Below are 16,012 nucleotides of genomic sequence, written 5' to 3' on the forward strand. Positions count from 1 at the left end.
TTGAGAGCTCGCTTATCTTGCGGCATAGCTGATGTCAGACGGATCAGCATAACATAACGGACAAATCCGTCCAATACCCTGCGTCCGCCATGATGTTCAGTTCGCAAAGTGCCACAATACTGCCTGGACAAGTGCAGAGCTGGAGGTGTATAGTATAGACAGATATTGCATGTAAACTTGTGATCCGATATCAGGTGCGACGTGGTGCGCCACGCAAGCGACCTATCAGTCGTCATTTTGATGCATGGAGAAGGCAACCTAGATGTGATGATAAGCTGGCTGCATGGCACCGTAAACATTTGGCTTGGCTTGGCTTGAAACGGTATGGTCGTGATGGGCGATTATGAAAGTCGTTGAACCAAGTACAATGAGCTCCTTCCATAACTTCCCATGCCACGTAGACCAAGATCACGAAGCCTCAGGTTGCTCAAGGCCTGTGGCAAGCTGCAAAACGAAAAACACTTGACACGCCCCTGGCTCGTAGATGCTGATCCAGGTCGACACTATTTCTAGCGTTTACACGGCTGCACGGACCATTGATGAACTAACGGCGACTCCGTTGAACTCAGAAAATCTGACACTTCGGGGTTTGGTCGGGGCAAGCAGGCTGGCAGGCTGGCAGAGCAGCAGGGCTCTTTGCGAAGATCTGCATTGGACTTCTTCGGGAATAGACACTCTGCGGTTGCAATCTCCCAGCGGACCCCTGAATTTCTTTGGGCAGGTGATGTTGATTTTTTTGCGAAGCAGTTGCCCTGTAATCTTCTTTTCTCGCGTCATGCAGCAAACAGAGACTATTGCACAGGCGATGACCATGCAGTCCTCGTGCTGTAGGGTCGTGACAGATAAGTGCTAGCCGAACGCGGAAATGTTCCAGAATGCTTCATCCAGAGGACCAGGAAGGGGGCCAAGCAATAGGCGAGGTTGCGGGGAGTTATCCCTGGCTTGGTGCGGCCGGAGGCTGCGAATCAATCGAGAGCTGCAGATGGGGTTGTTTGCTTGATAGGCCAGGTCACTGCCTCTTCCACGTCCTGCCACGTTTCTCATATGCACCTGCTCCTACCTCCTGCGTCGCGTTGGCAAAAAGTGGTAGTATTGCGGATCCCGCACGCCGCAAATTGTGCATTACTTTGACACTCAAGCAGAATGCAGCTGTTGATCCTTCCCAGATCACGAGGTGCAATTTCGGGGATCCCCTCGAGCCTCGCGAATTCGAATGTTCGGTGTTGTGTTGGCAGGTGAAAGCGGCTCGTTCAGCAAACGAACCTTGGTTGACCCCAAGAAACTCAGAAAAGCTGCGCCGGCCATTACCGAGACTAGGAACTACCCAGACTGTTGGAAACTTGTTGTGAAGGAACTGGTAGCGAACCAAGTCTTCGGATCGCTAGCTCCAGCTTTAGACAAAGGTCATGGCGAATCGGACGAACTGGACTGCATAGCGCGTCGAGTTTGTGCGGTTGTTCAGCTGTCTCTTGTTATCGCGCCCCGGATAATTTGACTCCTGAAGGATGCAGATATTTTTGGACAGTACTGGCTGGTTACGTGACCCCAAAAAAAGAGGGTGTGGGATGTGGCCGCATCTCATATAATCAAGTACTGGAGCATTATAGGATTGGACCTTTTGGTCTCTACCAAAGTATCGGGGCTTAGAACCCAGGAGGGAAAATAACGATGCCGGAGGCAGACACAACTTTTGGCACGTGGCTGGAGCAAGGATGGTTCTGCATGGAGGACATATTGGTCTTCTTTTTCTGACGTCGGAGGAATCCTGAATCCTCTGTTGTGGTTCCTCATGTATGGAGTAATGCGACGAGTAACATAAACCCATGGGTCACGACCCAGGAGGAGCGGAACATGGCCTAGCGTAAATTTTTTTATTTAAAAAAAATTTGTTGTATTTCCTTCCGCACCGACAGATGAATTGGGAATGAGACCAGAAATAGAAGGTTTTGACGGGGCACGCCCTGCAGCGAACGGTAAGAGTTCGAGGTGATTTCCGACTTGCTACTTTGGTTGGTTTGTGTGTAACTTGAGTGTTAGCGGATGAGAGGTGCGGTCCGGGAGAACGGTCGGCACCGTTGCTAGCACAATCGTTCTCCCACTGTGCCTTGTAATTCGTTCTTGATTGTCCATTGGTGGTAAAAGGCTTGCTTTGTTCGCTCTGGCCTTCCAGACCACAGCCGCTCCTGCAGGCTTCAATACCCAGCCTGCCAGCCACGCGGAGACCATGCCCAGAGGGCTTTTTCTACACGTGCTAGGCCACGAGGACGGGTAGCGCTAGAAATGCAGTTCGCCATTCCCACCGGCTCGGGTGTACCTGTGGGCTTCGACTACACTATACTTCAACAAGAAGGCCCAGGTCTGTAACTTTGGCTCACTCATGCACGCGCCATCGGGGCTAATATCAGATGTCCGATCGTGCTACGATGATGGCGATGTGATGATCACAAATGCTTGCATTTGTCACGTGTCACGGATATGGCTATGGGCAATTATCTAGGTTACTCTGTTGGTGAGCATGCTCGGCGGGCGCTATGACCGGCGTTCGCCAACCGGCGATATGGGGTATCAGTGTGTACTTGTAGCCAGGGGGAAAGGGAACGATAACGCAAAACCAGAGGGAACCAAAGTCATGACGTCTTGCCCAAAAAGAGGCTGGTTGCTTCCCGGACGTGTTCGCGTCGTCTAGAAAGTAATACATATTATTTGGGTACGGCTCACCAGTGTGATATATCTTCGGCACCCACTTGATACCCCAGATTCAAGGATCTAAAAATGAATGTCCTGGGCTCTGGTACAAAACGATACGGGGTACGGAGCACCCTCGTTTGACTTGCCTTCCGCCAGCCAACCCCCACGGTACCCCTTGCCTCGCCATCTGGAACGGTTGGAGATCATTGTGTTTACAACTGCGTTTATCCATGAATGCGTAGTGCCGATGGGAAGGAGAACAATAGACCTAGCCTCTCATGGGTTTCCCAAGGGCTATTCATTCATGCCGCTGCAGTGGACCTGAAATGGGAGGTCAAACGCCCACCGGCTCCTCCCGTGTATCATCCACAAGTGAGGTTGGGAAAGACAATTGAATTTCCTCTCCTCTGTTTCCACTCCGCCGTATGTGGTCAGTGGCCACAGTCCTCGCTCCGTACTCCGTATACCGAACGACGTGCCCAGGGCCCAAGCGATCTATTACTCAATTAGTGAAATACTACGCAAGATCCAGCAACTGGACGGGGCTACTATGCTATTGCCCGAGTCAAGTCAGAGCGGTTCATAGGGCACCAGACCACCGACTCGCGGAGTGACAGGGCTAGATAGCAAGCGGCGCTGGCGTTAAGCCTAGATGGGCCTACGCGCCGATGCTTGTTTCTTGACTCTGTCGACTTTTGTTCAGCACGAGATCCAGTCGTCAAAGTGGCCCCAATTGCGTATCTATCTAATATTAATGTATCTCTTACATTGATATAGAGCGTCGCTTACATGACACCAGTGACCGGGATCAACTGTCGTCGCGTAGCGGTGCAATAGTCTGATAACTCGTAGTTTCAAGTGATTCCTGCAGAGTCGTACTGTACTGTACTTTACTTTGCGCCCATGCGTTCCTTCACAACAACAGCCAGCAGATTTACTGTAGCGTAATCTAAGGGGACCTGCAGATGTCATTAGCGACAAATCTATCTGTAGCCAGTCTTTCTCCTGCAGGGTTCAAGCTGAGAGGAGCCAAGGAAGAAGGGGGAAAAGCAATTAGTTCAAGGCCAGAGACGAACACGTTGAGAATTTTATACCAGTAGTTCGCATGACAGCGCATTGTTCCCAATGATTGGCATGTCCTAGACCCAGACCTTCCAGGTTGCAGCATATTGACGTCTTACACGCAGCAACAGGCCCATGTGAGTAGCCCTGTAACGGCAGTTTGGCTTGCATCCGGGGGGAGGGGGGGAGGAAGCTGCGCGCAAGTTGGGACCAAGATGGCCGGAGAGCCGTGCGTGCTGGACTGAACTGAAGTTACTGAGCTGAACGGGACGGGACGGAGAACACACGACAAGACGTCGACAAGAAGCAGAACAAGAAGCAGAACAGGCGTCAGGATCCTGGCCTAGATCGATTGGACTGACTGTACGGGGGGTTCTTATTACTGCATGTTGCGCACATACAAATACAATACAATGCGTGTAGTCAGCAGAGCTTCAGTACTTTAACCCAATGTTAGTGGGCTTTTTGGGCTGAAGGATCACCAGAGAATAACCACATACCAAGAATACCCTACAGCACCTGAAGGCTAAGAGTGGTCCTTTGCAGGGCAGCGCAGTTGGTCCCCACTTTCTGTGCAGGTGGAACGAAAAGGCCAAAAGGCCAAAAGGCCAAAAAGGACGCTACAATACAAAAAGGAATTGCCCTCCGTTACCTCTCAAGACTGACCCTCACCTCAGCGCCGATCCTTTATCAAAGGCTCCATAACCTGTTCCAGAAATCAAAGTCCCAATCCAATCCAATCCAGTCCAGTCCAATCCAATCCCAAGGCCCAAGCCGTAAGGGGATATCAATGGGGATCGCTCCCTTAACCTCTGCCTCTGCCTTTGCCTTCACCTGACCGACTCGCCAGACCAAATAATCCCGAATTTGATAGATTGATCCATTGATTGATTTGATTTGATTCAACCCCTCCTGGTGCCTTTTGTAACTCTCACATCGCCATTTCAGAGCTCATCAAACTGGCCAATTTTACTCAACCACAGCACTCTAATTGTCCGGTGTCCGAGGCTGACGATACCGTGACTGTGACCGAGCCTATTCACACTTTGTCCTGCACCTAGCTATGGGCAACAGCCAGGGCAAACCCGTTGATCTCAACGGCGAAGGTAAGCTTTCCACGCTACGACGCCGTCTGCTCCCTCCCTCCCTCCCTCTCTCTTCCTGTCCCTCCCCCTCGTGCGGCCACTTTGTCCTGGCCGCGAGATAGTGCCTTTTGAGCATCGCACGTCTCAATCTCACCATGCAGTCCTCGAATTGGCTCCCGCCCCGAGCTGCTCACAATGTTCGTGATGTGCGGGCACTTGGCTGACAGTCGCGCCCCCGCGGGCCACCTGCAGTGAACCTCAACCATTTCCGCCTGCTACGAGTCGTCGGCCGAGGTGCCTTTGGAAAAGTCCGGATCGTCGAGAGGAAAGACACAGCACTGTCCTTTGCTTTAAAATATATACGGAAAGATGAAGGTGCGTCCAGAGTCAAGAGTTGAGACTCTGCCGAGTAGGCAACCGGGACAAGCCCCCCATACTGAGACCCCGGATTCTAGTTGTACGGTCAGAAAGCGTTCGAAACATCATACGAGAACGACGCATGCTCGAGCATGTGAACCATCCTTTCATATGTAACTTGCGTTACAGCTTTCAAGATATCGAGTACATGTACGTCTGTTAAGGAAATTCCAGCCTGAACCTGGACCTGAACCCGTCCCTCAACCCCGCCTGGCACCAAACAGGTCTACACCCAACGCAGCGGCGCCCCCTTACGGATGCATGAACGAAATGCTGACTTTTTCTCGGACAAACAGGTATTTGGTGGTTGACTTAATGACGGGAGGCGATCTACGATTTCACATATCGAGAAAGACGTTCACCGAAGAGGCCGTCCGTTTCTGGATTGCCGAACTTGGTTGTGCTCTCAAATACATACACGAGCAAGGCATTATACACCGTGACGTCAAGCCGGATAACGTGCTGCTAGACGCAGACGGCCATGTCCACTTGACAGATTTCGTGAGTATCACCAGACCAAATCACCTGCGCATCTAAGCTGATGCGTTTCCCCTGTAGAACGTTGCCTCCGATGTCGTCCCCGGAAAGGTCTTGACCAGTAAGTCTGGCACATTGGCTTATCTGGCGCCTGAGGTCTATGGTGGCAAGGGCTACACCGTTACGGCAGATTGGTGGTCATTGGGTGTTTTGTTCTACGAGTGCATTTACAACAAGGTATGGTTCCTACCTTGTTTCCGGGCATCACCGGAAAGAATACTGACATAGCGCATCAGCGACCCTTCGAAGGCAACTCGGAGTCGAGCCTGTCCAATGTCATCACCGCTGCTAACCCCAAGTTCCCCATTACCTCACCGCCGGTATCGCTACCCTGTCTCTACGCCATACAAAAGGCTTTGGACTCGAATCCCAAGACGCGAATGGGCTCGACGTGGGAAAGCTTCATTCACCACGAGTTTTTCCGAGTTATCGACTTTGATGCTTTGTTGAGGAAGGAACTTGAGCCCGTATTTGTGCCCTCCGCCGATAAAACCAACTTTGACGCCACCTATGATTTGGAAGAGCTGCTATTGGAAGAGGCCCCCCTAGAGGCAAGAGCACGAAGACAGAAACCGCGCGAGAAGCTCAAGGATGATGCAACTGATAAAGAGATACGCGAAGAGGAACTGTACAAGTCCATTGAGAGAGACTTTGCGCCATTCGATTACACCGTTGCTGCGTACAACAAGTAAGAAACCCCCCTCGGTCTTCCCTCGCACGACAGACACTAATCCCCCCAACAGAATGACTGCTATGCAAGGTGAAGGCGGCAATGGCATGTCAGAAGATGGCCGAGCACCTGGCCCGGGTCAGCCGGACGGTGCAACTCATGGTCAGGCAATGAGTGTCAACGCAGCTGTACCCGCCCAGCCTAATGGGAATGCAGGTTTTTATCGACCGGAACATGTGCAGAGGCACATGTCGAGCGAGCATCATCGAGACTACAGCAATCCTGACCGACAAGGTCGATCCGCCCCTGGCAGGCCCCCACCTCTACCACCATACCAAACCTCTTATACTAATCGGAGTGTACAACCGACGGGCATGCGTGTTGAGTCTCCAACCGGTGGTGTGCAAGTGACAATCGATGCTGCCGGCAGCTGGTCACAATTGGCACGACAGGACGCCACATTACCCGCGGATGCGAAAGACGCGGGTGACGACAAGGGAGGTAGTTCTAGCGGCGGCGTCTTTGGACTGTTCGGCCGCAAGAAGGGCCGCGGGCACAGTCCCAAGCCGAAGGAAAGGGGAGTGTTGGGCAAGGAAGGTGCCCGAGTCGTCATTGGCTGAGGGTGCCATCGAGGAATTAGGAATTAAAAAAAAAACATGAAGCTAACCAGGGGCGCAGGCCTTTGCTGGCCTCACAGTACATACCAGCATCGATGCCGCATGGCGCGGACTGACGGGTGCATACATCACATTCCTCAGACCCATTTAGATTGAAGGTCTCAGAGGCGCATTATGTTTCAGGGTGTTGGGGCGTTAGAGCATATCACGGAGAAGCGATCACATTTCATCATGTTGGAGGAAGATGCAGCAACATTTGCATGGTTCGGCGGGCGAATTTTGGTCATGATACCCAGGACTTTTGTCGCAGTTCTTCCTCTCAACTCACATCAAAGGGTCGGGATCTTGCTGCTTCATAGACAAGGAGGCTTAGAGGCGGTACAACAGAGACGATCACGACTCAATCGAACGCAGGCATTGACTAGCTAGCAACGCTGATGTGATATATCAGTTTGGCATTGATTCTGTATGTTCTAGGGCTATCCAGATTAGCAGATTGAATCCACGTCAGCACGCCTGGCCAAAACAAATAGAGAAGCGGCCAAGATAGACAGATAATCAGTCATATCCGAGATAGCTGAAACTCCGCCACCTTCAACTATCACGGTCCTGCAATATAACAATTATTACAAGATGATAGAGGCTCCTTGTTCGGTAGATATCGTTGATATGCATGACAGGTGATCATCGATACCTGAGACATGGCAGTGGTTTCTGGCTTCTAAATCACTGCTACAGTAGCCACGGGAACGTCTTGATTTCACCAATCATGTGTGGCAGCCATAGTCAACGTCAGAGCATCTGCTTCTAGAGACGGGCAGAGGGGGAGGGGGAGGGGGAACTCTTGCGCTTTATCGTCAACGCCACATCCTTGCTTGTACTAGTATACTCAAAGCTGTGAGCACTTCTTCTCCTTCTCCTTCTCCTTCTCCTTTTCAAAAGGAAGTTGAACAAACATCAATCAATATGCAGCCCTCCACTCGCCACTAGATGCAGTCCATTGATCCAACTAGCCCTCGGCTCGCACAAGAAGCCGACCGCGAACGCAATCTCCTCCGGCTTTGCCATGCGGCCACCGACGGGCGTCTGGTCCATGACGGGCTGCATGGCCTTCATGAACTCCTCGCCCGCCGCCGCAAAGCCCTCGGTCATGGTCGGCCCCGGCGACACCGCGTTCACGGTGCACTACAGCATTCGGAGTCAGTAATTACTTTTCTTCACGATGGGGGTCTGGGGGGAGGGCTTCTTCGGGGGGTATTGTAAAACAGTCACAAAGCACGACATGTCTTTAGTAGACAGTATTATACGCCCCGTGGACATGCTGAAAAGGGGCAGAAGACAATCCCGAAATTCGCTTACTCCGTACTTGGGCGGCAGCTCTTTGGCCCACACCCGCGTGAAGCTGTCCACCATGCCCTTGGTCCCCGCGTAGATGGTCTGCAGCGCCGGCGCCGCCCGCGCCGATATCGAGCAGATGTTGACGATGCGGCCGCCCCCGACCTTGCCGTCGCCGCCTTTGGGCAGGTGCGGCAGCACGGCCTGGGTCAGCAGGAAGACGCCGCGCCCGTTGAGGTTCACGAGCGCGTTCCAGTCGTCCAGCGTCTGCGACTCGAACGGCCTGTTGACAGCCAGCGCCGCGTTGTTCACCAGGATGTCGATCCGACCCGTACCACCATCACCGCCGCCGCCGCCGCCGCCGCCAGCAGCGTACCGGGACACCACGGCGTCCACGAGCGACTGCGGCCCCGTCTCCGTGCTCAGGTCCGCCTCCACCGCCATCGAGGTCGAGGCCGTGGGCAGCGAGGCCAACACCCGCTCCGCCGAGGACTGCAGGGACGGGAACGGGTAGTTGATCACGACGCTCGCGCCCCGGGATGCTAGTTCCTGGGCTATGGCGGCGCCGATGCCCGTGTTGCTGCCCGTCACGATGGCGACCTTGTCTCTAAGGGTCTGGTCCGGCATTGTGTACTTCGTTGCTCTTCTTAGTCGTCAGGTTTTATGTTGGGAGGTTCTGTGAGGTGGAGTATATGCATATAAGCATATCAAGTTACTATGGCCTCCGATTGGGGTTGTCAAGGATATTATATACGATCGCTTCCTGTCTTTTATGACAGTTCAGACTCCATCCCGGTGGAGCGCAGACCGAAAGCTGTTACGCGGCTCCGGAGCTCGCCCACGCCCCCCTGGCCGACTATGCAGCCCGCCCGCATTACGGAAATGTGGGGGAGATTGGGTCAAACAGCGGGAGGGGTAGAAATCTTCCCGGCAATTCTGTTGGGTCCCTTCGTGCCGAATGAACAAGTCCTTGTCGCTGTTTTCATATTATGTGTCAAAAGATGTAGATATGGATGGTAGAATAACTCTTATGTTTGAAGCGAATCGGGGAGTATGCAGGATGTCAAGTGAGAGTTTTCGAAGGCATAACAATTACCTGGTCGAGCATAAGTCTCGGTACCGTCAGATTAGTGCCTATACACCAGGAATAGGAAAGGCCTTATTTCGAAACCTAATCACAGAGCTTCCGACGGATTAGATATTACTTAATCATATCGGTAATAGTATATCAGTTAAGATAGTACACACAAACTAAAGGCAGATATTTTTTGCCATTTCTGTGTAATTTATTGTACCGTTATACAAGCGATCAGTATTCGTAGAGAAGGCACCTATGTACGAAGACTTTCGCATCATAATTGATGTGTGGATGGGAAATAAACACTTGCGCCATCGATGATATACACACCAGTGTGACGCTACATATATTATCTGTTGCACCGAGCTATATGATCATTAATCTGCACCGAGGCGTCAACAACGCCATCAGGGTTGACGTAAGCGAAATCGACTGCACTTCTTTTGAGAAATCATCTTTGTCAACTTCGCAGCATACTCGCAGTGCGAGTCGACCTGCGGCCCTTGGTACAATGTCATAACTCCTCCAAAGTCGGAGATGGTCAAAGCGTGTGGGAACAGCACCGCGTGCGTACCCGGTATACGCGGAGCATAGGGACTGTACGTACATCCATCACCACGCCTGGGAAGTCACCGAGCGAATGTGCGACCCTCGCCCCCAAGAAGACGCCGACCTCTCGCGTATGCCAAAGTGACCTGCGGCAAACCGCTGACAAGAATGGTTATCCTGAACATCGCTGCCACACTGTCTTTTTGTACCCACATCGGTCTCTTCGGGAAGATAGGTGGTGATTCATACTTTTCTCTTGATTACCGGTGAAGACTGCGAAGACAGGAAACCATGCACCGGACCAATAGTAAGTTTCATAAAATTGTACATTCGATAGTTCGCATAATTTACGGGACAGTGAGTCCAATGCGTATTTACTTTTAAAGAACAACGCCCAGTACGCCGGTACACCAGTGCGTCCAAATCTAAACCCAAAATGGGTACCTACACCTCAACACTCGTGGGTGTCCCGTATCCCGAGTCCTTCTTCTCATGTTTAGACTTGATGACCGTGATATCGGTATCTGGCGCAGGCTTGTCGTCGGCTTTAGAACTCTCCGCCGTCTCCTTTTTCTCAACCTCGGCATCAGAGGACCCGTCAGACGAAGATGAATCCGAATCCGAGCCGGAGCCCGACTTCTTAGATTCCTTTCTCTTCTTCCGCTGCTCCTCCTTCTTAGCCTTTTTCCTGCGCTCCTTCTTCTCTTCCTTGGCCTTGGCCTCGTCGGTCTTCTTCTTGGCCTCGGCCTCTTCCTTCGACTTCTTCTCATCGTCCTTCGCCTTCTTCTCCGCAGCCTTGCGCCTGTCCTCGGCCTCCTTGAGCTCCTTGTCCTTCCGATCTCTCCTCGTCTGCTCGACAAACTCCTCGGCCTTGTCGATGGCAGCCCGGGGGTCCCTCTTGTGCCTGAGCAGGTGACCCTGTAGCTCTGCGGGGCTGAACTCGTGGGACGGGATCTTGGCCGCGAACTCGAGCGCCATGGCCTCGACGCGCTCGTCGTCCTCCTTCTGCCTGCGCTCCTCTTCTCTGGCTAGCCTCTTCAGGACCTCCGGGTCCACGAGCTTCTCCGCCGCCTCACGTGTGGCCATCGACGACGATGAAGATAATGATGATGGCGATGACGATGGGGGTGCCTCGTCGCCGTCCAGCCGGGCAAAGATGGCGCGGAAGATGGCGGCCGTCATGCCGCTGTCGGCGCGCCCGAACTCGACGATCATGTCGACGCGCCCGGGCCGGATCAGCGCCTTGTCGAGCTTCTCCACATGGTTGGTCGTCATGATGAGGACGCGGCCCTCCTGCGAGGCGACGCCGTCGAGGATGTTGAGCAGGCCCGAGAGCGAGAGCCGGCCGGGCGAGTTGTTATTGTTGTTGTCCTTGTTGGTCGTGTCGCCGTTGCCGGGCGTGAGCTGGCCCGGCTCCAGGGGCTCGGGGCCTGTTGCCGCCGAAGAACTGTTGTTTCCGGTGCCGTTGTCGCGCGTGTGGGTCAGGCCGGCTGTGTCGATATCCTCGAGGAGCACGACGCAGCGGCGCGGGAGCTCGGCGAAGAGAGTTGCGAGGTTCTCCTCACTAGCCGTGATAGAGCTTAGTGAGACAATGTAGATACGCATCTTGAAAAAACCAGCGAGGGCGAGGGAGAGCGAGCTCTTGCCCGTACCAGGAGGCCCATGCAGAAGATAGCCCCTGCGGTAGGGGATACCGCGGTTGGAGTACCAGCGCTGCGTAGATGGCTGAAGGTAGTCCGTAACGTCGCTGATGAGATCCTGCTTGGTTTTCTCGTTGAGGATGACGGTTGAGAAGGGCCGAGACGTGCGAGCCATACAGCGTTGCCAAGCTGGCTCGGCCGATCCGGAGCGAGTGGTACCGCGATAGATGAGCGTCTTTTTCTGGTCCTTCTCCATGTATAGCAGGCGAGCCTCGTACAACAGCTCTTTCAGGACCCAGGGGTTGCGGCCGAAGCAGCAGACCGAGATCTCCTCGCGTTCACTCACGGCCATGAAATTGCTCTTCTGCTCCTTCGAGTTACGCTTGAAGAGGAGCAGGCGTCCGCGAAACCAGAAATAGTGCGTCCCGAAAGAAGGTGTGTACGACAGGGCCTTTTTCTTGGTCTCGTTGCTTGGGCCGGACTCGTCGTTACTATCTTCCTCGTCGCTCTCGTCATCCCATCGCCAGAGATACCATGATCGCGAATTCAGGTTCGTGTTGACCACGAAGCGCCGGGCGCCTTGAGAGAAGCGCTGGTTCGCGACCCAGGTCATGATAATATTGTAGATTTCATCGTCGGTGCGGATGTCAACGCTTGACATGAAATGCGTTTCCACCCGGTCCCAAAAATACTGGCTCGAATAGTTCCAGGTGACCATCAGGGCTCCACAGAGCATAACTAACGGGATGTAAAGGTTGAGGTCGATGTGGAAATACTTCTGTACGATACCGGCGGCCATGGAAAAGCCGGGGAAGAAGAAGTCTAACACCGCCAATTGCGGTGCTTGCGCTGTGGTCTCGGTAGCCATTGTTGATGTCGAAGCTGTGGCACCAGCATTGAACGAGGTGTTTGAGTCAGCCATTGCCTTTGTAGACCCTGCAACGGGCCAGAAAGTGACAAGATGCTGAGGAATGACCTGGTGGTGACAAGCCCTTGTTGTGTATGATGTCCTCACTAAATGGAATGGACTTGGCTCTCAAGCCACTGGCCTGTATGATCAAGGTCTCGGATGTGGAGGATAAGGGATATTGACAAATAACAGAGTCCTGATTAACGACGAGACGAGGAGGCTGTTCTTATAGCTGCACATGGCGACCGAGCCTGAGGTAACCAGCAATGTTTGTCAGATATGCCATGCGGCACGAGCACAAGCGGGCTTGCTGCCTTACTAGCGCAAGTCTTTCGTCTTGTCTTATTGATATATTGTAGGGCTACTCATGATGTGTACAGGGGTGGCAACTCGCATCGCATCGACGGGGGCCGTCTTATTGGTTGGCTAGCATACCCAAGTGCAAAAAGCTGCGCAGTGTCTGCCAGGCATTCTCGCCGATGGCCTCTGTTAGTCACACCCTGCGAAGTAGTTTGAGGTTCGATTGGGTTTACTCCAGATATGCGGGGACCAATGATGCCGTAGAGCGTGGTTGACCTCTCCCGTTGTGGCTGTCTGCCGTATGACTGCATAGGGGAAACAGCTTTGTGGAGTTTACGTAGCGTCAAAAGTGATGCCATCCTGGCGGAGTACAGCCGTTGTGAAATTCTGTGAGCTGTCTCAACCAATTGGTTGCACAGAGCATGAAGGAATTAGCTGTCTGGGGATGCGAACGATGGATTTCAATTCGGCCATTTGCCATCCTTTGCGACTCCGATCGTATGCGGATCCAACACAAGGCACTTGAGCGTTGCAATTGCTTTGGACACTGATACTGTCGCATTGGAAGACAGGCCCTCAAACCGAGTGAGCCCTCAACCACTAACCTTACACAGGGGTTGGTGGGGCTTAACATGGAACGCCTGGGCTGGGAACTTTAAGCTAGCTGCATGCACTGCGGCCAACGGCCGTGCCGAGCAGTCAGGGCAGTATAGTGCAAATACACTTTGGAAGATCGTCTTAATAGTCAAGTAATGCATCTCTTCCTGCTCTTTTGTTCCCAAGGTCATGACGACACCATACTCATTCTCAGCCACTGACTTGGCCGGCTGTACAACCTGGATTCTCGACCCCTGGCGAGCTGTACCTGAGAATAGTGGCGTGGCAGAACCGTGGCGTGGTAGCCGTGCGAACCCGTCAGCCCCGTATGGTCCTACCTTGTAGCCCATGTAAACGGCCGCTCGCATTTGAATCGTTCCCTTGAATTTTTCAATCAATCGAATAAATGCGATGGAAATCTTGAAATGCGGCGCGGCCATCTTGATTGTGAGGTGTTCGGGCGCCTCTTGATTGGACATCTTACGGCTTACAGACTGCAGCTCAGCCTGCCTGGCAGCCTGAATTAGCGAGGATTCGAGACCTCATGAGAACATCCCGCCTTTGATGGTTAAATCTCCAGTGCAGTTCGCCAGGTATTGCAGATATCAAGTGAGGCCCCACATCACATAGTGCTTTCGTGCGTGCGACTCGTGTCATTTGTCCTCGGTTCAGGTTGAACGACAATATTTGAGAAACAAACAGAAGTACAATCCTCTCGTATTTGCGCTATAGACTGGCTCAGAGCGTTCGACAGTGAAGCCGAGCCAGGTGTGATGGCAACCTAGTACCCCTTGAATCTTTGATAAAGAAGCCGTGTATATTTTACGACTTCTCGCATATACATGTAGGTGTGTGCAGTAGGTGGCCTCTCCTTCTACGCACGAAGTAGGCATACATTCCGCCGGCAATATAAACTGCTACGCCGCTGATTACTACAGGCCACCGAAACTGGTCCGGTCGCGAGAATATAATAGTCGTAACATAGGAAAACAGTTCAAACAGGTTCTGAAATGCGGCCTCGACAGTCGAAAACGCGCCTCGATGGTCGGCTTCGACTTCCTAAACGCCAATTTTAGTATGAGTTACCTTGTAACATCTCGCACAATCAAGAAGTACTTACATCTTGGACGATAGTCTGGGCGCACAAATCATATCCCCAAAGACCAACCCGACTCAAAGCCACGGCAACCGCTAGCCCGGTCCCAGCAGTGATGCTATTGGTCCCAGCATCATGGAAGTCGGAAAAGAGCCAAGTAATCGCCCCTGCAAGCCATATCATCTGCCATGACAAGCTCCATATACCGCCACGCACAGGGCCAATGCGTTTCATCATCCGCGGCGCGATCCAGGTTGCGCTCAATTCGAATATGGTGCTGACAGTCCTGGCGATACCCACGTGTACAGAGGTATACCCTATTGACAGCAGGTATGTTATCATCTGTCCTGAGAAGGACAACACTGTCAAGTACAGAAGGGACAAGGAGAAGGATGGCAGGAATGCCCTTTGGTGGAAATAGAATGGCAGAGAGTCAATCGGAAGCAAGTTGGTCTTCATAGACTTCAGCCAAGCTTGCACGGCGTGGGTATTACGGTTGCCCTCTGCGTCATCTGTGGCAACGGTCGTCACCGCGGTGGGAGTTCGCTTGAGGGCAGGGATTCGTTCGTAGACCTGTCAGCGGTGAGAATAGGAAAATAGTGTGGGCTCCAGATAACTGACTTGAGCGATGCATATATATTCTATCAAGACCGACAACATGTTCATGCCCAAGGTGGCCCAGATGGCAATCAGTGTCGATGCAATCGCGATATTCGATATTGCCAAGGGGCCCAAAAGTTTACAAAGCAGATCAATACGTCGCATCCGAGCATTGAGTGTCCGGCGTAGAGACTCGTTGCCCTCCGTGATAACGACGACCTGGAAATAGTTAGTAGAGACATCGACGGGCGATATCTACCCCCCAGAGGTTGGTACGTACCCAATCCCGCTCTACTGAGACGAGATTCATGACAGAGCACAGCTTTTCCACACATGCGAGCAAAACCACCAATGCGAACTGACCGTCGGTGATTCTTGTATTGGACAGCCCAACTTTTCGCTCCATATTCCACAGGATGGCACAGCTGGCGGCGACGGCGAGGCGCTGGCCAATGATGGAAAACCTCACCACTTTCAGCCGGTCGCCCCGATCGATCCAGGAGCCTATCGACTGAGCGAAGAGGATGGCTGAGGCGCTCCTAACCAGTGCATAGACCGACATCGGCAACAAGGTGTCTGGGAAGATCGAGGCCAGGAATAGAACAGCGCCAAACTCAAAGAGTCTCGAATTCCACGTCGAGAGAAAATGTGATGTGTACAGACGAATGGCTAGGCTTCGCGGTAACTCTGTGGGCAAGACCCTCTCTTCTTCGGCAGCTTCTCCATCCTGTCTCACCGGTCGCATGTCCATGGAATCAACGAGATAGCCCTCGTGGTCAGACGACTGGTAGTCGGACTGAGTCTCCGCTTGAACGTTGGAAATCATGACTT

General features: G+C 52.8%; 4 protein-coding genes across 4 annotated transcripts; 1 reads left to right on the forward strand and 3 right to left on the reverse strand.

The window, feature by feature from the left end:
* Positions 1-4,813: 4,813 nt before the first annotated feature.
* BKA67DRAFT_594819 (kinase-like domain-containing protein) lies at positions 4,814-7,079 on the forward strand (the record flags this gene model as incomplete). Its single annotated transcript, XM_046105095.1, has 7 exons — positions 4,814-4,856; positions 5,088-5,210; positions 5,291-5,402; positions 5,549-5,753; positions 5,811-5,966; positions 6,026-6,477; positions 6,533-7,079. 7 exons carry the CDS (start codon positions 4,814-4,816, stop codon positions 7,077-7,079), a joined length of 1,638 nt encoding a protein of 545 aa, XP_045954588.1.
* Positions 7,080-8,033: 954 nt separating this feature from the next.
* Positions 8,034-9,038, reverse strand: BKA67DRAFT_662807 (uncharacterized protein; the record flags this gene model as incomplete). The annotated part of the gene is made up of 2 exons (XM_046108072.1): positions 8,034-8,261; positions 8,436-9,038. The coding sequence occupies 2 exons, from the start codon at positions 9,036-9,038 to the stop codon at positions 8,034-8,036; spliced, it is 831 nt and encodes a 276-aa protein (XP_045954589.1).
* A 1,444-nt stretch (positions 9,039-10,482) lies between these two features.
* BKA67DRAFT_524109 (BCS1 N terminal-domain-containing protein) lies at positions 10,483-12,546 on the reverse strand (the record flags this gene model as incomplete). Its single annotated transcript, XM_046098538.1, has 1 exon — positions 10,483-12,546. The coding sequence occupies one exon, from the start codon at positions 12,544-12,546 to the stop codon at positions 10,483-10,485; it is 2,064 nt and encodes a 687-aa protein (XP_045954590.1).
* A 1,761-nt stretch (positions 12,547-14,307) lies between these two features.
* Positions 14,308-15,926, reverse strand: BKA67DRAFT_523769 (Ferroporti-1; the record flags this gene model as incomplete). Its single annotated transcript, XM_046098503.1, has 4 exons — positions 14,308-14,544; positions 14,606-15,154; positions 15,203-15,400; positions 15,462-15,926. The coding sequence occupies 4 exons, from the start codon at positions 15,924-15,926 to the stop codon at positions 14,308-14,310; spliced, it is 1,449 nt and encodes a 482-aa protein (XP_045954591.1).
* Between the last annotated feature and the right edge of the window lie 86 nt (positions 15,927-16,012).

This window comes from Truncatella angustata (genome assembly GCF_020726525.1).
Source record: "Truncatella angustata strain MPI-SDFR-AT-0073 chromosome Unknown BKA67scaffold_8, whole genome shotgun sequence".
NCBI lineage: Eukaryota > Fungi > Ascomycota > Sordariomycetes > Amphisphaeriales > Sporocadaceae > Truncatella > Truncatella angustata.